The sequence below is a fragment of the Chlorocebus sabaeus genome, chromosome 4, assembly GCF_047675955.1.
Source record: "Chlorocebus sabaeus isolate Y175 chromosome 4, mChlSab1.0.hap1, whole genome shotgun sequence".
In the NCBI taxonomy this organism is placed as follows: Eukaryota; Metazoa; Chordata; class Mammalia; order Primates; family Cercopithecidae; genus Chlorocebus; species Chlorocebus sabaeus.
Window position 1 is genome coordinate 83225829 of NC_132907.1, and position 23649 is coordinate 83249477.

Consider the following 23649-nt stretch of genomic DNA (forward strand, 5'->3'; position numbering starts at 1 on the left):
ATGCCTCAAGTGGGAAGAGTGGTGATTGGGAGGTGGGAGGACATTTGCAGATCAGCAGAATGAAGGTAAGTAACGAGGTCTGGGAGAGCAGAAGTGGGGAGGGAAGGGATGCTTGGGATTCCAGAGGTTTTGGGGTTGGGGACAGGGCAGAGCTGGCAACAGCCTTTCTTTTGACCTAGTGTGAGGGACGTGGATCCCTTCTGCACTCATGAGTCTTTGGAATGTTCATCCATCCTGTCTGAGTTTGGGGAGGGTGTGTGCAAGTACGTGTGCACAGGTGCATGCATGTGTGTAAAGAGCCCCTAAGTCTGTTCCCTAGAGTTCTTGTTCAAAAGGTGCATTTGGCATATGCCGTGTAAGCTGTCGCCTAATAGAGCAATTACTGACTGGTTAATAAAATAGATTGAAATGAATTATTTATTAATCACTTTCCAAAAGCATAGTTTTACCTGAATTCATCTTAACCATCCAGTGTCTCTACACTTCTAATTTTAATTAACAGGTATTTAGTAGATTTTGATTTAATTTGCATAAAGAATATAATTCTAGAGGGCTACTCTTATAAGAAGGACTGTGCTATCTGAGCGTTGCAGACGTGGTTTAGAATTATAAAACAAAAGCAATTAAATTTAAAATAAAACAGGCTTTACATTTTTAATTCTATGTTTTCTACTGTGATCACATAGCCAAGAAGGACTCAATAGTTTGTTCATTATCAGCAATCACTTGATTAGGTTTCTTGACACATATATTATTATACTGTATGTCTTTCTGAGTATGTGTGTCTGTGTGTATATATGTATATAATCTGTCTGACTGTATGTAAATTTATAAAATGCTAAATGCACATTAAATAGAATGCTTTATCCTTCCAATAAAAACTAAGCCACTTCAAGAGGTATTCTATTTCATATTGTATTCACTTGCTGTAAAGGAAGCACCAACATGTTTCAAGGTTTGCCTGACAACCTCTACCAGTTGTGATAAAGGAAAGATAAAGAGACGAGGTTAAAATCTTTGAGAACACTTTTAACCTTTGTCTGTTCCTTCTCTATCCCATTTTTCATGTCTTCTTTTCCCAGATGACAGCATCGACCTGGCATTGATAGGATGTATGCTTTTGAGTTGTTTCGTGAGGAATAGAGGTGGCTGCAAAACTGGCTCATTTCTCTTCTAGCCTGTCCTTTGGATAAATAGTGCCCTTTGGTGGCTTGTGGGGTCAAGTTTTTACCTGTGGTCTTGGAGGTTGCTATTTTATTTCTCTGTTAAAAATTGGTTCCCTGCTGCAGGGATAGAATTCATACAGTTGGTCCTGTTAGCAGCATGGTCTAACTGGTTGAGCGGAGAGATTTAATAAAAGAATATTTCTTTGTATGACAGTACAATCAAGATAATGTTTTAGAATGGACTTAAATATTTTAGAGCATATTGCTTAAGATGACAACCAGCTTTTTGGAGTAGCTCAGATGTAAAAAGGAGGAGACAGGAAAATGTGCAATGCATAAAATGTATTAACGTTCTGCAAATAAGCCTAGCTTTTTAAATAAATAATTTCCTTTTATAAAGTCATTATGTTATTATATTTTTATCTCCAGAGGATTGTATAGGGCCCCTGTCTATTTTTAAAGAGGAGATTGTGAAAAAAACAACAGTAATAAAAATAATAATGATAGAAACATTGGCTGCTGTCACAATGTTTTGGATTGGACTCATCCAATTCTGTTTTCTCTTGTCTGATAATTTAGCTTAATCCTGTGCCTGAATCAGACTATTGAAACAATATGCTAAAATAGATATGACCTCTATACCTGATCCATTGAAGATGGACATGGTGACACATACCTGTAACCCTAGCTATTTGGGAGGCTGAGGTGGGAGGATGGCTTGAGCCCAGGAGTTTGAGGCTATAGGGAACTATAATTACGCCACTGCACTCTAGCCTGGGTGACACAGTAAGACCCCATCTCTTAAAAAAGTTAAAAATAAATAAATGAATAATCCACTTAAGCTCAAATGAAAATGTGTATATTAAAATCATATGCTATTTTAGATTATTTTTCATAACCTTCATTAACATGTAACTTCAGTTGATAGATTGATCTGTATATATAATCTATATAATCAATATATGTAGTATGCACATGTTTGCACTTGAAAACTATTTACTAGGCCAGGCACGATGGCTCACGCCTGTAATCCCAGCACTTTGGGAGGCCAAGGCAGGCGGATCACGAGGTCAGGAGATCGATACTATCCTGGCTAACACGGTGAAACCCCGTCTCTACTAAAAATATGAAAAGTTAGCCCGGCGTGGTGGCGGGCGCCTGTAGTCTCAGCTACTCAGGAGGCTGAGGCGGGAGAATGGCGTGAACCTGGGAGGCGGAGCTTGCAGTGAGCCGAGATCACACCACTGCACTCCAGCCTGGCGACAGAGTGAGACTCCGTCTCAAAAAAAATAAAAAAAGTAAAAGAAAAAGAAAACTATTTAGGAAATCTCTTCCAAATCCTCTTAAATGGGTCTGCATGTAAGAAAACCAGAACAGTCATCTGTGAAATATCTTCTTATAAACTCAGGTACATTTCATACATGAGCTAACCATATGTTAACAGTGTGGTAGTATTTCTCTCTCATATTTTCCCCTGTTCTTTCCTTTTGTTCAGAGAGTTTGGATGGAGAGACCCAGAACTGCCAGAAGTGATTCAGATGCTGCAGCACCAGTTTCCCTCAGTCCAGTCTAACGCGGCAGCCTACTTGCAACACCTCTGTTTTGGAGACAACAAAATTAAAGCCGAGGTAAGTGCTCCTTGGAGTCTGAAATGATTGGTGTCAGATTCATAAGCCCTCAGATCTTCTTAATGTGGCGGGGAAAGGAATTAGAACTGAAGTTACACTCTTAAAATTTAGATCTATATTTACGACTAAAACATGGCATGTTTCATGTAATTGATTAGCAGGCCTTTCATGCATTCGTCACTTTTAGTATTTGGATACCGAGGAACGGAGGACCAATAGTGTATGCTAGTTATTAATAGAGGCTGGATTGTCAAATGCCATACTTGGAATTTGATTTGTCTTTCTCTTCCTGATTCCGACTCTGGGAGTTTTCTCTGCCCCTAAATCCTAAAGACATACTAAGTATCAATTGTTATCTCCTTAAATTACAATAAAATTATTATAGTCAGTATAAGCTATGACCTGGCTTTCCTAAAGAACTCATTGATAGGATAAGGACTCTAGGCACTAAATTGGTTTTGTGTTATAACCACGTGTTTGGCGCTATTTACAAAGGAGTAGTGGATTAAATGTGGATATGCGTTCCATTAAGGAGACTATTGTCCATGTCCATCATGTAAACAGCTGTTAACATGCTGTGTGTTTTTGGAATACATAAAGTGCATATATTCTGCTGTGTGGTATTTTTGGAAAATCACAGTGGTTGCTGCAGCCAAATCTAACTTTTTGAGACAAGGGACAAGCATTTGCATATAAGGAACTGAGTAATCAATTTTTTAAAAAAGATTTTGTAAACTATAACGAGTCATCTTTATGGCATGTAAGCAATTCTGGGGATGAATCTAAATTAGTTTAAGAGTGGAAAGAGACTTGAAGATATAATTGCAATTTATTATAGATTTTGCTTGCTTGCATTGGGATATACATAGCCTCATGGCTTTTTATATTTTTCCATCTCTCTTCCCCTGGGACTGCAGGGAACATGGTCCATGCTCATGCTTATCAGGAAAGTGCTGTTTCTTTGTGGAATGAATATAGAGCAATGGTTCTCAACCAGGTGTCACTTTGTCCCAAGGTACATTTGACATCTGGAGACATCTTTGGTTGTCCTAGCTGGAGGAGGCTGTGGGTATCACTCGTAGAAATCAGGGATGCTGCAAAACATCCCAGAAAGTGCAGGGCAGCCCTCCAAAGAGAATCACCCAGCCCGAAATGTCAGCAGTGCCAAAGTTTAGATACAGAGAAATATTGTCCATCTGAGAAAAATTTTAAATGTGAAAATATTTTAAATGTGAAAAAAAAAAAATGAGATCAGTTACATTGACCTAAAAAAGCATTAAAGTTATGTGTGACTGTTGTCCCAAACAGATGTTAACTTAGTCATTCTCTATTTTTAATAGAAAAAAAAATGGCCATGCAAAATTAAGGACAGATTTCTGACTGGGGGATCGCATACCATCATCATATATTGTCCTTTTTTGAAGACCATAAGTTTTCTCTTTTTTGAAGACTATAACTTCGAGAGTTTCTCCAAAGGTCATGAAAGTATTTCATTTCACTGTTAGCATGAATTGATTCAAGAGTGTTATGGTGCCCTGCCAAAGTGGGATGGACTCCCACCCAAAATTTGGTTGTTCTGATGCCAAGGTTGCTGGCATGACTCACACACCAAGAGGGCCTGAAAAGGTATCACTTACACAGTGAGGATCTCTGGGTCAAGCACAGTGGATCCTAGGCAGGTCCAAAATTGGCTTGAGAAAGCTTTTGGAAAGGAAATTGGCATGGAGTTGTTATGGTTGTAGGAAGTGGGTTCTCACATGCAGACTGGGCCTTGTACGGGTTGAAACTCCTGCGGGTACCAGAAAAGGAAGCTCTTGAGTTTTATCAGCTTGCTCAGATGTGGGGTAGAGGAGGGAAGGGTGAGGCTTCAAAGCTGTCAGAAGTCGAACATCAAGAGATAGAGTCAGACTCTATCACAGGGAGTCACCCGGCCAGGCAGTGCAGGCTTCATGGCCCAGGGAAGTCTGAAGTCATGGTCTAACTGGCTCCGTAAACATGATCCATGGGCCAGCCTTGGGGCCTCTCAGTGGCGATGCCACCTGACAGAAGCTGTAGTGACAGCAGCTGTAGACTTGTTTCTGGCTACATCAGAATGACCCCTAGTGCACTGTAGTGAACACAGGCCTTCCAATGAAGGGGCGACCAGCACAAGTCATGGCGAATGGATGAGCTTCCCGGGCTGGCTTTCCTGCTTACCAGCTCAGTCACCTCGAACTACCTGATTATACTGGGGCCTCTTTTCTAATCTTTAAAATGAAGATGCTGATACCTTCTCTGTAGAGTCTTTGTAAGAATCAAATGACTTAACATATGCAAACTGCTTAGTGGCGAAATGTGCATTCATCCTCCTTCGTTTTGGCCAGGAACAGTAAAGACACTAAAGTTACTGTTTTATTTCATGTATATTTCTATGTGTCGGTGTGTACATGTGTCTCTGTGTGTACACGTGTCTGTGTTTGTGTGTATGCCTGTGTCTCTGTGTGTGTATCTGTGTGTCTTAGTGTGTCTGTGTGTGTATGTCTGTGTGTGTGTGTGTGTGTGTACATGTGTGTGCTTCTGCTTATTTTGTTTTTATTTTGCTATGGGTGCCCTCAAGGTTGCTTGTATCACTTCTCATTGTTTGGAGTGGGCCCCAGCAGCTGGCACTCCTAGCAGCAGTTCATGTTATCGATGGCAACCCTCCATACTACCTTCTAAAGGCTGCAAACACTGCCAGGACCCATGATAATGTTCCCAGGAGACCTGGGAGGCTGGAATGAGAAGGAAGGGAAGAGTGATGTATGACTGAGTGTACACCCTGATCCTGAGTTGACAAAATGAGATTGAAGTTAGCAAGTGTTAGCCAAAGGAACATGGGAAGTACAAAAGACTTAAATAAAACACAAAGTGAGCTTCCAGAGTTTCCCTTTCTTTCTCCCATTCAGTCACATAGGGAGGCATGCATATTTGCATGCACACACACACACACACACACACACACACACACACAAACATACACGTACATAAACTCTAATAAGGATTCTACACAGATCTATTTTGTTCTCTCATTCTAACTGCAAGTCCAAACTACTAGTAATTGGTTCTCCCTTTGTGACAGATGGCTGCCTGTTGTGTTTTCATATACAGACATTGATTTTTGTAATTACCTGTTGTCCAAATACTAATCTTGCAGGCACTAGCCTTTCCAAATTTACTCAGTCCTCTAGTCTTTCTATTGCATTTTATTGAACTGATTTAGCCCTTCAGTCTACATTTCATTATTGGTATTGACTTTGCTCACACAATGCGTAGGCCATTGAAAAAAAGGCAGAACTACATCTTCTATATGCAGGGGGTCATAAATCATTCCCTTCTTGTTCCTTATTCCTGTGATTTGTACAGTGGTAATATAATAAAGCCAAGAACATCAGTTTTTTTCCAAAATGATACTAGATCTTATATGTGCAATGATGAGAATTTGCTTCCGTAAGTCAGCAGATAAAAATCCTCATCCCTAGCTTTTCCTACTGCTCTAGTGAACTTGGATTTAAGACCATCTCCTCAGTTCTCCTCTGTATTAGTCCATTCTCATGCTGCTATGAAGAAATACCCAAGACTGGGTAATTTATAAAGAACAGAGGTTTAATGGACTCATGGTTCTGCATGGCTGGGGAGGCCTCAGGAAACTTATAATCATGGCAGAAGGCACCTCTTCACAGAGCAGCAGGAGAGAGAATGAGTACAAGCAGGGGAAATGTCAGACACTTATAAAACCATCAGATCTCATGAGAACTCACTCACTATCATGAGAGCAGCAGTAGGGGGAACCACCCCCATGATCCAGTTACCTCTATCTGGTCCCACCCTTGACATCTGGGGATTATTACAATTCAAAATGAGATTTGGGTGGGGACACAGAGCCAAACCATATCATTCTGCCCTGGCCCCTCCCAAGTCTCATGTCCTCATATTTTAAATCACAATCATGCTTTCCCAACAATCCCCAAAGTCTTAATTCATTTCAGCATTAACCCAAGAGTCCAAGTCCAAAGTCTCATCTGAGACAAGGCAAGTCTCTTTTCCCTATGAGCCTGTAAAATCAAACACAAGTTAGTTCCTTCCAAGGTGCAATGGGGGTACAGCCAATGGGTAAATATACCTATTCCAAGTGGGAGAAACTGGCCAAAACAAGGGGGCTACAGGCCCCATGCAAGCTTAAAATCCAATAGGGCAATCATTAAACCTTAAAGTTCCAAAATGATCTCCTTTGACTCCATGTCTCACTTGTGGGTCATGCTGATGCAAAACATGGGCTCCCATGGCCTTGGGCAGCTCTGCCCTATGGCTTTGCAGGGAACAGCCCCACTCCCAGCTGCTTGCACAGTCTGATGTTGAGTGTCTGCAGCTTTTCCAGGCACATGGCGCAAGCTGTCAGTGGATCTACCATTCTGGGTTCTGGAGGATGGTGACCCTCTACTCACAGCTCCACTAGGCAGTGCCCCAGTGGGGACTCTGTGTGGGGGCTCCAGCCCCTTGTTTCTCTTCCTCACTGCACTAGCAGAGGTTCCCCATGAGTGCTCCACCCCTGCAACAAACCTCTGCCTGGACATTCAGGGCATTTCCACCCATCCTATGAAATCTAGGCAGAGATTCTCAAACCTTAATTCTTGACTTTTGTGCACCCACAGGCTCAACACAACGTGGAAGCCACCAAGGCTTGGGGCTTGCACCCTCTGAAGCAATGGCCTGAGCTGTACCTTGGCTCCTTTTAGCCCGACTGGAGCCAACGTATCTGAGACACAGGGCACCATGTCCTGAGGCTGCACAGAGCAGGGAGGCCCTGGGCCAAGCCCACAAAACCATTTTTCCCTCCTAGGCCTCCATGCCTGTGAAGAGAGGGGAAGTGAAGGTCTCTGACATGCCCTGGAGATATTTTCCCCATTGTCTTGGTGATTAGCATTCATTCGGCTTCTTGTTACTTATGCAGATTTCTGCAGCAAGCTTGAATTTCTCCCCAGAAAATGAGTTTTCCTTTTCTATCACATTATCAGGCCTCAAATTTTTCAAACTTTTATGCTCTGCTTTCTCTTGAATGGTTTATGACTTAGATATTTCTTCTGCCACATACCCTAAATCATCTCTCTCAGTTTCAAAGTTCCACAGATCTCTGGGGCAGGAGCAAAATGCTGCCAGTCTCTTTGCTAAAGCATAGCAAGAGTCACCTTTGCTCCAGTTCCCAAGAAGTTCCTCATATCTATCTGAGATCACCTCAGCCTGGACTTCATTGTCCATATCACTATCAGCATTTTGGTCAAAGCCATTTAACAAGTCTCTAGGAAGTTCCAAACTTTCGCACATCTACGTGTCTTCTTCTGAGACCTCCAAACTGTTCCAACCTCTGCCCATTACCTAGTTTCAAAGACGCTTCCATATTTTCAAGTGTCTTTACAATGACAGCCCACTCCTGGTACCAATTTACTCAAGACTGGGTAATTTATAAAAGAAAGAAGTTTAATTGACTCATGGCATTGGGGAGGCCTCAGGAAACCTGCAATCATGGCAGAAGGCACCTTTTCACAGGGTGGCAGGGGAGAGAATGTGTTCAAGCAGGGGAAATGTCAGATGCTCAGATCTCATGAGACTCACTCATTATCACAAGAACAGCATGGAGGAAACCACCCCCATGATCTGATTACCTTCACCTGGTCCTGCCTTTGACACATGGGGATTTTTACAATTCAAAGTGAGATTTGGGTGGGGACACAGAACCAAACCATATCACCCTCCCATCAGTGAGGTGAAACTGAGGAGGGAGGGCTGGGTGGGGTCTAGCTCAGCAATCTCCAGTGACTAAGGCAGAGTTTGAATTCCACTGGGTTCTCTGATCCAGGGTAGGACATTTAGCTTTAAATACTTTGTAGATCAGCAAGTGTTTAAAAACTGAGATAGGAGTGTAGTCACATAGGCAGTAGTCAGAGCCAGATTGAGATAAGATCAGAAGAAAAGCAGTCGAGGAAAAATTAAAGAGGATGGGAGAAGGAGAAGGAATAAAGTGAGGGTTCAGGTGATTGCTGCAAACACAGTTTGTGTGGTTCATATTCATGGGCTAATGAATATCTGAGATGGAAGTGGATCCTCGCATTTTCAAGGGCACAGGCATGATTAGTGTGGATGGATGGCAGTATTCCTTGAACGATGTCTGTCATCTACACTGTCTCCTAGATTGTTGGGAAAGTCAGCATAAATTAAGCCTCTAGACAGAGGAATTATTAAACATGGATACTCCCTCAGGTGTACGGACTATAAGCATCTTTTAGGAGGTGTCTAAATGCTGCTAACTTTTGAGCATTTTTTATAAATCTTTTCTTCATTCTTTTTGGAAACTCCCCTCAGCTAAGAATATTGTGATTATCCCGTTGATTTGGGGATACTAAGTACATTTCATGGGTTGTGAGGATTGCAGTTTATTTATGTTCCTCCTGCCTGCACTTTTCTCCATTTCTTCCAACGCACACACCAGAGTTGGCATGCAGGTGGCACCCCCTTTCATATATAGACAGTTATACAAAATGAGGAGTGTATATATGTATATATAAGTACACACTATATGGCTTCATTCAAGGTAATATGTATCTTAGTGATTTACAAGTGTTTGCACATTTTCAAGTGGCAAATAGGGATTATTTTTAAATGTTTAAATACTTCTGTTTATATATTTATTTTTAGAGATAAGGTCTCTTTCTGTCACCCAGGCTGGAGTGCAGTGGTGTGCAATCATAGCACACTGTAGCCTTGAACTCCTGGGCACATGCGGTCCTCAGCCTTAACCTCTCAAGTATCTGGGATTGTAAGTGTGCACCACCATGCCCAGCTACATATTTAATTTTGTTATAAGTTAATAAATCAATTAACTTTTAAAAATGTATGTTAAGCTAACAAAAATTACAAATGTTCAAATAATTGGAAAATGTATTTTCTTTTAAACATAGACCATCCTTATTAGCATGCCTCATTTTTAAACAACATGCCTTATTACAAAAATTCAAACTTTATTATGTGACTTTATGTGTGAGAAGGATTGACTTGTAGTACTCCTTTCTTTTTGTTAGAAATATCTGGTGAGCCGCACTGATAAAGATGTAATTTCAGGTTTTGACCTGATTACTTCTTGCTATATCAAAAAGTAGCTTCAGCTGTCATTCATATATATATATGACATACACACACACACACACAGATCTTATGTAGTAAACTTACACAGACCCAAGATAAGAACTCTTGCTCTAGGAAATCAATCTTGATTTTATTTTTTTAACTCCCAACGATCTTTCCAATTACCTTATCATCCTAACTGCTATAAAGCATTTTCATTTTTAAAAAAATGAAATTTTCAGTCCTAGTGGAACGCAAAAGAGTATATTGATAGCTAGCTTTGTGTTAGTGGGAGGGTCCAAATATCAACAGCATATAGATCCTATCTTTAAGGAATCTGGCTGGGTGTGGTGGCTCATGCCTGTAATCCGAGCACTTTGGGAGGCCAAGGTGGGAGGATTGCTTAAGCTCAGGAGTTCAAGACCAGCATCAGCGACATAGCCAGAGCTTGTCTCTACAAAAAATGCAAAAATTAGCTGGGCATGGTGGTGCCCCCCTGTAGTCCCTGCTACTTGGGAGGCTGAGGCAGGAGGATCTCTTGAGCCTGGGAGGATGAGGCTGCAGTGAGTGGAGATCAGGCCACTGCACGCCAGCCTGGGTGACAGAGTGAGACTCTGTCTCAAAAAAAAAAAAAAAAAAAAAAAAAAAGAATCCACAACCTGCGGGAGAGAAAATAAGTAAATATTAGAATATCTAATTAGATATTAGAAGGGCCTTCTAATACCATGTGTTACGCATGATGGAGAGGTGAAGCCACAGCAGTAAACTGGGCATTCGCATTCGCATTTTTTTTTTTTTTTAAAGAGACACAGAGTCTCCTCTGTTGCCCAGGCTGGAGTGCAGTGGCATGATATTGGCTCACTGCAACCTCTGCCCCCTGGTACAAGTGATTCTCCTGCCTCAGCCTCCCAAGCAGCTAGGATTATAAGCATTCACCACCACACCAGGCTAATTTTTGTATTTTTAGTAGAGATGGGTTTTCACCATGTTGGCCAGGCTGGTCATGAACCCCTGACCTCAGGAGATCCACCAGCCTTGGCCTCCCAAAGTGCTGGGATTACAGGTGTGAACCATCACACCCAGTCAACAGGGCATTCTAATACCATGTGTTAGGCGTGATGAAGAGATGACGCCATAACTGGCGAGAGTCCTTACAGAATGCTTACATCCCAGCCTTGTGGAGTCAGGGAAAGCCGCCTGCTTCCTACACTGATGGCTACACTAAGTTTTAAATTAGAAGTTGCCAGAAAAATATAACCTAAGGCATACCCACTTAGAACTGATGGAAGACAGCCATCATATTTGCAGTTGTCTGTTTGTGTGTGTGTGTGTCGGTGTGTCTGGACTAGATAGTTTCAATATATTTATATCATTTATACTAATATTTTGTCGAAATTCATATTGACTTTAAGTATAGAACATAGAAACTGATTTCTGTGTATAAAATATGCATACGTTTCCCCTCCCCCATAACTTTTTATTCCAACAAATGTAGACTATTACATGTGTTAAAAAAAATTGAGACTTGTTCCTGTCTACTAGACTTAAAGTGCTTCATAATTTCTATTTTATTCTTAGTTCTTTCTACCTCATATAGTTCAAGCGAATGTGCTATTCATCTTTTCAGTCGACTACCTTTAAATCATTTCTTCTCTTTCTTTCATCGTAAATTGTTTCACATTTTTGGAAAAGAGCCTGTATTTCTTTGATTAAATATCAGTAGAGAGGATACCACTGAGCTTATAGCAAGGGCTCTGGAGCCAGGCTGCCTGCATTTGAACCCTGGCTGCCATGCTACTTTCTAGCTCCATGACCTTGAGCAAGTTGCTTTACCTCTCTGAGACTCCATCTCCCAGACTATGAAACTGCGTTGAGACTCCATATCATGGCAGAGAGAACACACGTAGACTGCCAGCACAGAGCAGGTGGCAAAGGAGTGTGAGTTATTCATAGTATGGGCTGCAAAATAAAAAGGAAATCTCTTTCCAACAGTTAAATGTAAAACCAATTCCATAGTTTTATAGACAGAATACTTGTACTGTTCATCATCCACATTTTGAGATCTGCTGTTGTCGGCAAGGGAAGCTGAATGCACACACACGTTGTGTGTGACTCTGTGCTAAGCCACTGTTTACACAACTAGATTCAACTACTGCCCTCTAGGAAGTTAGAATCAAAGAGCCGTCTGCACATACCAACATAAAGCAACATATAGACCCAAATACTTGATATATTGATATGTGAAAGTGGAACTAATTCATATTCAACAGATAATCATTGAGCGGCTTTAAAGTTCCAGGCTCTGTTTTTGACCTCAATAATCCAGCAGTGAACAAAATAGACCCCCATGAGTAAGGGGAAGCAACAATAAACACATATAGGCTGATATCGTTTGGCCATGTCCCCACACAAATCTTGAATTGTAGCTCCCATAATTCCCACATGTCGTGGGAGGGACCCAGTTGGGAGGTAATTGAATCATGAGGTCAGGTCTTTCTTCTGCTGTTCTTGTGATAGTAAGTCTCACAAGATTTGATGGTTTTGTAAAGGGGAGTTTCCCAGCACAAATTCTCTCTTTGTCAGATGCCATGTAAGATGTCCCTTTGCTCTTTCTTCATCTTCCGCCATGATGGTGAGGCCTCCTCAGCCATGTGGAACTATGAGTCAATTAAACCTCTTTCCTTTATAAATTATCCAGTCTCGAGTGTGTCTTTATCAGACGTGTGAAAAAGGACTAATACACAGGCATGCATTGATCATGGGTGAGATGGTAATATGGGCCATGGAGAAAATACAACACAGTAAAGCGGGTGGACAGTGGTAAGGAGTGGGTGGAGAGAGGCAGCCGCCATTCTGTAGCAAATGGTCAGGAAAGCCCTCTCTGAGAAGATCTCTGAGAAGCAGCCTCAGAGCAGAGCTTGAAGGCAGTCAGAGAGAGAACCTCAGAGCTAGGTCTCTAAGGCATGTGCTCCAGGAGTGTGCTTCCAAGGGCTGTGGGAACCAAGTACCACACACTGAGAGATGTGGAACAATGGAAATATGTTCTCCCACGATGCTGGAGGCTAGAAGTCCAAGACTGAGAAGGGGCAGGGCCATGGTCACTCTGAGACTCAGGGTGGAATCCTTCCTTGCCTCTGCCTAGCTTCTGCTGGTGGCCACCAGTACTCAGCATTCTTTGGCTTTATGGATGCATCACTCTAATCTCTGTCTCTGTCTTCATGTGGCCATCTCCTCCAGACGTGTTTCTTTCTATATCTTTTCTCCTCTTCTTATAAGGGCTTACGTTGTACTGGATTAGGACCTATCCTAATGACATGATCTTAACTTGATTACATCTGTGTAGACCCTATTTCCAAACAAAGCCATGTTTGTAGGTCCTACATGCTAGGGTTTCAATATATCTTTTGCGGGGGACGATATTCAGCCGATAACAAGGAGTAACAAAGAGTGTAGCTGGAACCTAGAAAGTGAGGTGGCGAGGGGTAGGAGGTGAGAGCAGACAAGTAATATCCCAGGGTTGGATCACGTAAACCACGTAGGCCAGTGCCCTGTTATTAATATCAGAGGAGAGAGAGCTGGGTATGCTTTTTGGCAGGGTGGTTTGGAAAGTAATGCATCATAAGAAACAGTGCTTCACCAGATTGTGGAATCTATGAAATGGTCAAAGGAGGGGTAGCTGGTGGTATAAAAGGAGAGGAAGAGAAGCTCTAAAGAAGAAGGGAAATGGGTAAATTCACTGGGTAGTGTCAGCCAAGAAGAGGTGAGAGACCAAACTGTAATGCAAGAAGACAAGGCGTTTATTGGGGTCTTAATCTTAGAAATTGTAATTCAGGAGACAATTTGGCTTCTGAAGAGACAGAGGGGAGTAGGGGATTTTAAGAGAAAACTAAAAGGAAGCTCAGAGCGATTACACAAATTGTTTTGGAGAATTATTACTGGTAGAGGTGGCTGACCTAGAACATGCGTCCGTAGTTTACTGGTGGTCACTGTTCAAGGGTTGCAGTGCTGGAGAAATTCAGCTGTTTTCCAGAATGTGATGGTCACTGCAGTTTGACCCACTTCAAAGGTTCCAGACAAGTTCCTGGTTTTTCATGGTTTTTTTAGTTGTTTTTTGTTTGTTTGTTTGTTTGTTTGTTTGTTTTGCCAGTTAGCAAGAAACATAGGCTGTCCTTCTCACAATGACTGTCTGACTCCAGTTTAGAGCTCTGAACCAGAGACAGCATCTCATCTATCACACTTCACAGCGGGATTACCCAGGAAGATGTAAAAGAAGCCAAAAAGGGCTGCCCAGTAACCTACAGTAGCCACTTGTAATCATCCAAAAATGACACAAAGTGTCATAAAAACAAAGTGGTTTATTGGATCTGAAGGAGATGTGAGTGATTTATGATAGGGCATGTAATCTGTAATTAGGAAGTAAACCAGAAAGACTCAGAAATAAGAGAACGTTAGTAAGTGTGAGAAAGTGGAGGGGTATTTGACTAAGAACCTTCCAGAACAACACTGTGGAATAGTCCAGGAGCCACGAGGCAAGATGAAGCTCTCCTGTGAGGCTGGCCACCAGGATACTAGCGGCTGTGCACACAGCCTGCAGGAAACAGCTGGGTGACATGTGAGAAGTTAGGTCAGCACAAAGGAAAAGAAGGAAGGCAGTGACTTTAACAAACAGAGGTGTAATTCCTATTTCAAAAAGATATGGACTCTTGTCATGTTTAAATACAGCCAGGGAAGGAGGAAGAAGAGAGCGAGGAATGTGCTGAGGGTCAGTGTACCAGGCCTTGGTGGCGGGGTTAGCTCTGTGGAGAAGTTAAAGCTTCTCAAGATCTACAACCTTTATGAACACAAGAGAGATGTGATATGTGATCCACAGTGAGCACTACTGCAGCCAGAGACCAATATATTTTTTCCATTTTCATGAAGGCTTGGTCCTTCACACATGAAGGATGATGGACGAGGCACACTCAGGAATTATTGAGCCAGTGCTTTGAGTGGAAAGGACCATGAGTCATCCTCAGTGGAGGAGATAATAAGAAGGCAATATTGCTAACAGCCTGGGACAGAATTACAACTAAAGAGGACAAATACCACTGCATGGAGGTATAGATCAACTTGGAGGGTAAGGCAGAATCATAGACTCAGAATACAGGGGGAAAAGCCTAGTAAGAAGGCCCCCAGAGACACCAAATCATGGTGATTCAATCGTGTTTTTACTTAGCAACAGATGGGACAGATGAGACACAGGTGATCCCAGGCCAGGTGATCCCAGGCCAGGTGGCCCACTGCTGCTCCCTGCCATATGCATCTCTTTTTTGCACATTGTATACCTCTCTACCCTCCTGTCTCCACTGCCTGCTCCTTTTACCTCTCCTTTCTCCTCCTTTTCCTCCTAAACCTAAGGTGGTTCTAGCATCCTGTAGCCATCAAGAGGCTTGTCCTGACCTTGGAGATTTTCCCTGCAGGCTAAAGAGACTTTAGGGCTCCTCCAACAAAGGCCTCTCCTCCCCAGTGTCAGGGAAGCATCAGATGTCAGCGTGACCGTTCTGTGTGAGGTGCCAAATGAGCATCTCTCCTGACTCTAGAGGTCACTAAGCAGAGACTTCAGTAGATATGGCTCCCCCAGGACCAAGTTGAAGGGCCTAGTTCTTGATAGAATTGCTCATCTCTCTAGGGGCAGTAGAGACCTCACTGGTTTGGTGATCTTTTCCATTTAGAAGTTTAACAGGAGAACTAGGAGAGGAAAGGAAACTACACTTGGGGAAGATGGAGCCTAAGGATGGGAATAGCCCTTAAAGTTTGCAGGAGGCAGCAAGAAAGGAAAACTGGCATCTTCTTCCCCAACTGGCTGTCAACTCAGCTTCTGAGCTGGTGACTTGCCTTGGGCTGCTGGAGTACAGTGGGGAGATCACACAGGGATTCAGCCAGACTTTGAGCAAGGACCGTGTTCCTCTATGCTTAAAGGTTTCTTCAAGGAAGATGGATAAGGGCAGGGTCGCAGGGGAGAGAAGAGACTAGCGATGGAGGGATTTAGATGTGTTCCTGCAGGAGTATGGCAGAAGGGGCGAAGCAAGGTGTAGGCATCAAAGATGCAGAGCCAGAAGTGCAAAGATGTGGGGCGGCAGAGAGCTCCAGCCACCTAACTGGCCCCTGCTGGAGCCCAGGAGTCACCTTGGCAGAGATGGCCCACAGACATAGGCAGTGGCCTGGTAGCCTCATGGCCTGCCTTTATGTAAGGAAACACCTCTTCCTTCTCCCTCCCACCTCCAGTGAGAAAGGAGAAAGAACAGGGTGGAAGGAGATGGGTGGGGAGGGCACACCAGGGGGCTGGAGCTCACGTCCAGCCTGCTTCAGGAGGTGGGATGCTGGAGATGGGGAGGGGGAAAGGATGGAAGTGGTAAAATGGACAGGCTTATTCCTTTTAATTTTTTTAAGACAGGGTCTCACTATCTCCCAGGCTGGAGTGCAGTGGTGTGATCAGTTTTCACTGCAGCCTTGACCTCCTGAACTCAAGAAATCCTCCTGCTTTGGCCACCCAAGTAGCTGGGACTCCAGACAATGGCCACCATGCCATGCTAATTTTTTTTTAAATTTTTTGTAGAGACAGGGTCTCCCTATGTTGCCCAGGATGATCTTGAACTCCTAGACTCAAGTGATCCTCCAGCCTTTGCCTCCCAAAGTGCTGAGAGTACAGCTGTGAGCCACCACGCCCCACAGGCTTTTTCTTTATAACCAGGAGGAGACCATTTTAATAGCCCAAAGTGAATGAAGTTAAGGAATCAGACCAATATCGTGATGAAATGTAGCTACCCTGCAGCAAGGCGAGACTCCTGATTAAATCCACCAGGTACACTAAGTTCTCTTTGCAAAACAGACATGAGTCAGAGAGCAGTCTCTGAAAGTGGGTCATGACTTGCGAACAATGATGCAGCAGGTATTTTTCAGACCTCTTTGAAGTTTCCTTTCTGGGTTTGCTAAATTTCACTTTGGGTTATTTTAACTCCATTTCTTCTTTGGGCCACGCTTCCCTTCTATTTTAATGGGTCTTCTTTTTATCTTCCACCCGCCTCTCCACCCGCCCACAAAAGGTTTGTAGTCTTTGCAATAATGAGCAGAAGAAACAGATGACCTGCGTGAATGTCAGTCCATTCACATTTGCATCACAGGTGAAGGACTCAGCACTCACTGAGGGATTTCTCACTGTGCTTTGCTGTTTTGAAACATTTCTGATATGTCATTGTTTAGAGAAGAAGACCTGTACCTGAAGAACTAGTTGCTTTTTCAGGGACATAGTTCAACTTTATATCCACCATAAACTTCTTCACTGGCATTCTGGTCATTTCTTTTGCTTTAGTCTGTAGGGGAAGTGGCAGCAAAACTCTGGCCTTTCTCCTCCTGGTGACACTCGGCTTCTTATTGCTACCAACTCAGCACCCTCAGGCCTTGTTTCCAAGTGAAAATCTCTAAATCATTGAACCGAGGAAGAGGCATCTTGTTTATCTGTCATTTTCTTGATTTTTCCCCTCCAGACGTTCTCCAGGTTTTTCTGGCTCACAGAACTGGAGAGAACATTTTATCAAAATACCGAGAGAGACAATACAAGAAGGCTTTGTATCATGTGATGTCCATGCATAGATTATAAGGAACCATCATCTCCTAAGATTTCATTGCAGTTACGAGCTTTCCTATATTTTTGTAGTCTCTGTTTCATTAATCCACCCTATGTAAATGATCTTAGACTTACTCCTTTTGAGCCTCTGACTACTCTTCCAACCTTATCTCCCAAGGTTATTGTTCCAGTTCATTCTAAATCTAAAGATTTAGACCTCCTCAACCTGGTGGAACTACAGATGCATAATAACCATGCCCTCTGGGCACCTACATGTGCCATCTTGGAAATAGTTAACACAATGGAGGGGAAGAGCCTCCCTGCCTTGAACAGGTGCCCCAGTTGACTGACTTTAAATGTATGCACATTTCTGGCTTGACCACGTTTCAGTCATTTCATATCAGATGCTGATTGGAAGATCTGTGTCTTCTTATTAGATGCACTTCAGCATTACAAATGATTTTTAAATGTTTCAAGGAAAGCTATAGGTGCTCATTATATGACTATTCTACTTTGTTAGCCCTAGTGCACTTTTTAACCACACTCCAAATGTAAGGAAAAAAAAAAATCTGCTTTGCTAAGAGCTCTTCAAAATTCACATTGCTCTTCTGTACTTACAATCCTTCTTAATTAATTTGCCTCTTGCATGACAAGTAGAACACTGAGTTGGCATTAACTCTTTTGTTATTTGTATTTAATTGTGCTTACAGGATGATTTCTGTGTTTCCTGTGGATCTATACAGGCTCTCTTCAACTTCCAAAGATTGTTTAAAAGAATCTTGCAATTGAAATGTATGTTCCCTGGAAACACTGTGATATATTAGGAGATTAGGCCCACACAAGCTTTGTTAAGCCAAAACGTCTCTGAACTCTAGCAGTGGGTGAATAATACTGGCATATCCAATCTCTAAGTATTTATGGAGACGATCAAAGAGCATTCCAGTGGGATGCTCGGGACTCATCCCAGCACAACATACCCTTGCATAGAAGGGTATGTTCGCTGCACAGTTTCCTTTCAAGCTTTGGAATGGAAGTGGGAACTATCCTTGCTACTGACCCCAGGTTATCAGATCTGTTGTCTGGAGCAGGGGTCCTGGAAAAATGGAGACAAATGAAAAGGAGCACAGACACAATGACATTGCCATTGTTAGGAGGGCTGGGTGAGCTTTGGGACTCCAAGTATGAACTGAATGACGGAGGTGTCAGGAGTAGAAGCTCCTGTCTGCATTTCCCTTAAATCCCAAGAGAACTTCTCAGACTTCACCAACTGCCTGGCACTCCCTTCATTTAATTCTACTTAACCTAACTACTATTCTTTCTGTTGCCACCACCTATGGGGCTTTTAAGCCAGTTTCCCTCTTTCCTGTCCGCTGGGGAATAAGACACAACCTCCTGGCTGTTCCTTATTCTTTTCTATGTAATGCAAACACACTCTCAATTTTGATGGTTTTTTTAATGGATTTTTACCGTCTTCACAGGTGATGGAGAAGCATACCAGGAATTAAATGTTTCCTTCCTGTGTGTCCCTCTTCTGTTTTTCTTTCCTGTTGTGAAGACACTAATAATAATATCGTGTACAAATGATAAAAGGGTGACATGGACAGTTGAGCAGAACACTTCCCTTCGATTGTCTTACAGAGCTCCCCTTTCAAGATGGAGCTGTTTGACGATTACTGGTCAATGGAGCTGGGGAGGTGGAGTGAGAACTAGGCCCCCTATTCACAGGCTGGAATAACTCTACCCTATCCTAAGAGATACTGAAATTAGACCACAGAAGAAAGAACTCTATCAACAGAGATCTAAAATTTCAGAGCTGAATAGTTTCCAAAGTTCTTTTCCTGGGCCAAAGTCAAGGTGTCCTGAGGGGAGATTCTGATCCTTTGACTTTTTTGGCTTCTGAAGGCTGGCTGCATTCCTTGACTTCTGGCCCCTTCCTTCAACTTCAGATTTCATCATTCTGACCTCTGGCTCTAACATCACATCCCCTCTCCCTGCTTTCTTCTTATAAGCACTCTTGTGATGACATTGGGACCATCCAGATAATCCAGAACAATTGTCCCATCTCAAGTTTCTTAATCACAGCAGCAAAGTCCCTTTTGCTATGTAAGGTCATATATTCACAGGGATTAAGACCTGGACATCTTCAGGGAGGAGAATTACTCAGCCTATCATAGAAGTCCTTGTCCACCAATAAGTATAACCTAAATACCTTTGAAGAAAAAAGAAAAATTGATGTTCTTCTCTCTACTATAAGATTCTAGGAAATTTAGAGTACTTATGCTTAATAGGAAATTTGAGTACTTATGCTTAAGTTAGCTGATTTGAAAAATTCCCTGATGGAGGTTCAGGAAGGGATGAAGCGTGGTGTTCGTGAAGAAAGATTTTGATTCCATTCTTGTGATGGTGGGAGGATTAATAGTGGAGGTGGGTGAGGGGGACCAGCTAGGTGACCCCACTGCATGGGGAGGGCTGGTCTACTCTTCCACCACTTCTACCAAGAGATCTGGGACCACATGTTGAAGCTAGTTTTATGGCCATTGGTTGGGAAGCCACATTTTACACTGAGCTTAATCAATGTAATTATACCTGGCCATCATACTAAAGAAGTGGAGGCTGCTCAGAGAGAGTAGGGAAAGGTGGCTGTTCAAAACGAAGGGTCTCATTTCATATCCAGCTGGCCCAGCCACACCCTATGTGCAGGCCAGGGTGAGCTTCCACATGAGGGGACAGGTGTGGTGAAAATGGTGGGTATACCCATTGTAATTGTGCACATTGACTGAGTACCTCTCTGCCAGAAAGACCCAGCAATCCCCAAACAAAAACAAGATGGATTTCCTGGGAAGGGACTGGCGACATCTGTATTAACTAAGGATGTCACAGAGGCTGGTCTCCTGGCTCGCAACACCTCTCTATACAGATGGCTTATTTGACCAAAGCAGTCAGCTTTTCTTGGTTGACTTTATAGATTATTAAGGTCTAAATAAAGTGGTGCTTTCTGTAGCTTTGACAGTATTCAATATAGTTCAAGCTAAAAAGAAAGCTTGGTAGGCACCAGGGGCTTACAATACTGTCATCCATCTGAAAAAATCCTTTTTTTTTTTTCAATCCTAGTTTCTGAGAAAAAGCCAATCTCAATTTGCCTTTATTTGAGAGACTGCACACAATCTACTTCAACAGTTTCCACACAAAGATATGCTTATTCCCTTACCCATGTCCCAAAACTTTTATGTAGAGATCCAGACTTACTAATGATAAAAGATACTTTGATATGCAACTTTACTGGTATAATGATTATCAGGCTTACAAATAAGAAGGCTGTCAGAATTGGCACCAGCACGACTCCTATGGCAAGATGAGGCTGGCTTGTCAATTCTGGAGAATTATGAGGACGACCCAACAGGGAAAATTTGAAGAATCAGGGATATTTGTCAAGTGATGAAAAAATGTTTCACTGATGCTACCCTGAAATGAGTAACACATGGTACAACTCCTTGGATACTATCTAAGGATACTAGATAAGAAATCCTATCTTATATTTGGGGATATTGTTAAGTCCCATTAGAAAAAAGAAAGGGAAAAAAGAAAAAAAGACACGTGAAGAGGAAAAGGAAGGAAGGAGGAAGAAGGGAGGGAAGAAGGAGGAAGAAGGGAGGGAGGAAGGGAAGAAAGAAGGAAGGAAGGGAGGGAGGGAGGGAAGATGGATGGGAGAAAGGACGGGAAGGAGGGAGGGAGGGAGGGATTTATTTTTTAAGGAGATCCCAAATAACAAGAAGCTCTCAAGGTCTTCAGTGGATAAGAATACGAGCCACAACTTTGGGTGCCTAAAATCCACAAGCTGCTTTACCCAAATAGCAACAAATACCCAAAGAGATTGGAGTTCATGGCAAAAGCTAGTAGGGGCAGCAGAAAGACAACCTTAAGCTTTTGAGCATACTGACCACCAGAGTCCACCATTAAATATTTACCTTTTGAAAAGTGATTAGTGGCTTGCTCTTGGGCACTGGTAGAGAATGCTTGCATCCCTAGAGGACATTTTTGCCCTGAAATTCCTGTGAGACCCTGGAAAATTTCAAATACAGACATAAAAACGGTCTGCCCCCAAAACTGTCTAATTAAATGTAAGGAATTCCTTAAGAATGACCTGTATTATGTCAGAGATGTCCACTAAATGCATGAGCAGGAAGCCTCAGAATTCAGGCTTCTCTGCATCCTTTCTGATACTTCATTCTTTTCCACAGTGAAATCATAGGCACTGCTTATGACTCTATCAGAACAAGACCAATGATAAATATTAATAACAGGAGTTGCAGACACAAGATGATGGAGAACACTTTTGAAAAGCTACCTCCTTCCTCCCTAGTTTTTGGGAAAGTTAATGTTAACAGGACAAAAACCAAAACCAAAATACCAGAGCACATCTTCCCAGTTGACCAGGTTGTATTCTCTTGAATGACTCATCTGAAAAGATACTAGTTACAATGAACCATTTCTTACCTGTATAGACAGGATTAGCCATCCATTGTGCAATCTGCCACCTTGGGAAGACTTTTCTGTCTTCCCTCATTGAAATTATCTGAAAAGAGAGTCATTTAACAGTGGCTTGTGGACAATGGCCAATGAGTTGGCCATTGAGTCAAGAAAATGGACAAAGAGTACTTCACACTTGGTACTTCTTGGTACATAGAAGTGCAATATGTGCACAGCACACACTGAGATTGCCTTGGTCCTATCAGACTTATATTTGGCCAGGCAATATAGATCCACCTCCTTCAGCAGGCACCTCCTCTAGCAGCCAAAGAATGAGCCCTGGTGGTTATAGGAGGAGGATGATCTATTGGTTACGACCTTGGAGGGAGCAGCTTGGATTCTGGGAATGAGTGGGCACAGCAACCCTCTGCTGTTTGCAGGTGTGCTGATCAAAGCAGCCACTTCTTTTCCAGTGAAGCCTGAAGTGTTCCTCATGAGCATATAACTTGGCATCAGATTTTCCACCTATGTATGAGCACTGTATTGCTGCTGTAACAAATTACCACACCCTTAGTGACTTCATATGACATACACTTACTATCTGGTAGCTCTGGGGCTCAGAAGTGCAAAATTGGTCTCACTGGGCTAACATCCAGGTGTTGGCAGGTTTGTATTCCTTTCTGGAGGCTCTAGGGTGAAATCTGTTTTCTCTCATTTTCCAGCTTCTAGAGGCTTCCTGCATTCCTTGGTCGATGGCCCCTTCGCTCTTCAAAGCCAGCAATGGCTGGTTGAGTCTGTCTCACACTCTTGTCCTTCTGTTCAGACTCTCCTGCCCCTCTCTTCGGCTTTTGAAGGAACTTTGTGATTACATGGAGCTCACCCCTATAGTTAATGTTAGACTCTTTAAGATCAGCTAATTAGCAGCCTTCATTCCATCTTCATCCTTAATTCCTCTTTTCCATGTAACATGACATATTCACAGGTTTCAGGCATTGAGACATTGACATCTTATAGGGTGGCGGTGGGGGGCATCATTCTGCCTACCACCATGTATTAGAGTGAGGAAAATGCTCTCTCAGCTCTTAGAGGAACCCTGCGCAGCTGCACATCTGCCTGCAGGATGCCACATTACATCCTGCTCTGTGGAGCTATCTTCCTTCAGATAAGGTTCAGGATTTTTTGCCACTTAACAGAGCATTATTCCTTTGACTAGTTGGTTGGCTACTCACATCAATCCATTCCATCTTTATGACTACATGGTCTTGAAAGCAAATGTATCGATTATATGTTGAATGAGTCCCAACTCTCGTTATGAAAATCCCTTTTTGAAAATTTCAATGTAAATCACAGTTTCCTTAATTTGTCATTCAAAATCACCATTTCTATCACCCCTGTAAACATATCTATATTAATATCTGTATTAAAACATATCTGTATTAATAAATACCTAACAGTTTTTCATATTAGCTCTCAGAGTTCCCGAAGGTAACATTTTTTCCCCTTTTGGTAGTCTTCCAGGCTCTAGATTTAATTTCTCTGTGATGAACATCCAAAGAAGTGAATCAATGGATGATAATTTGTTTTGCAATTTAGATATTTTTCCCATTTTAGTGTCTTAAATCCTGAAGAGTGACAGCAGAATGTGAAGATTTTG

At 42.4% G+C, this 23649-nt stretch overlaps 1 protein-coding gene across 4 annotated transcripts in view; it reads left to right on the top strand.

The window, feature by feature from the left end:
• CTNND2 (catenin delta 2) overlaps window positions 1-23649 on the top strand; it is a 928193-nt gene that overhangs the window by 662271 nt on the left and 242273 nt on the right. For all 4 annotated transcript variants that reach the window (XM_007961220.3, XM_007961217.3, XM_007961219.3 and 1 more), the window contains one exon: window positions 2662-2794. In XM_007961220.3, coding sequence (XP_007959411.2) covers window positions 2662-2794 — 133 coding nt within the window. The remainder of the gene's footprint in view (window positions 1-2661; window positions 2795-23649) is intronic.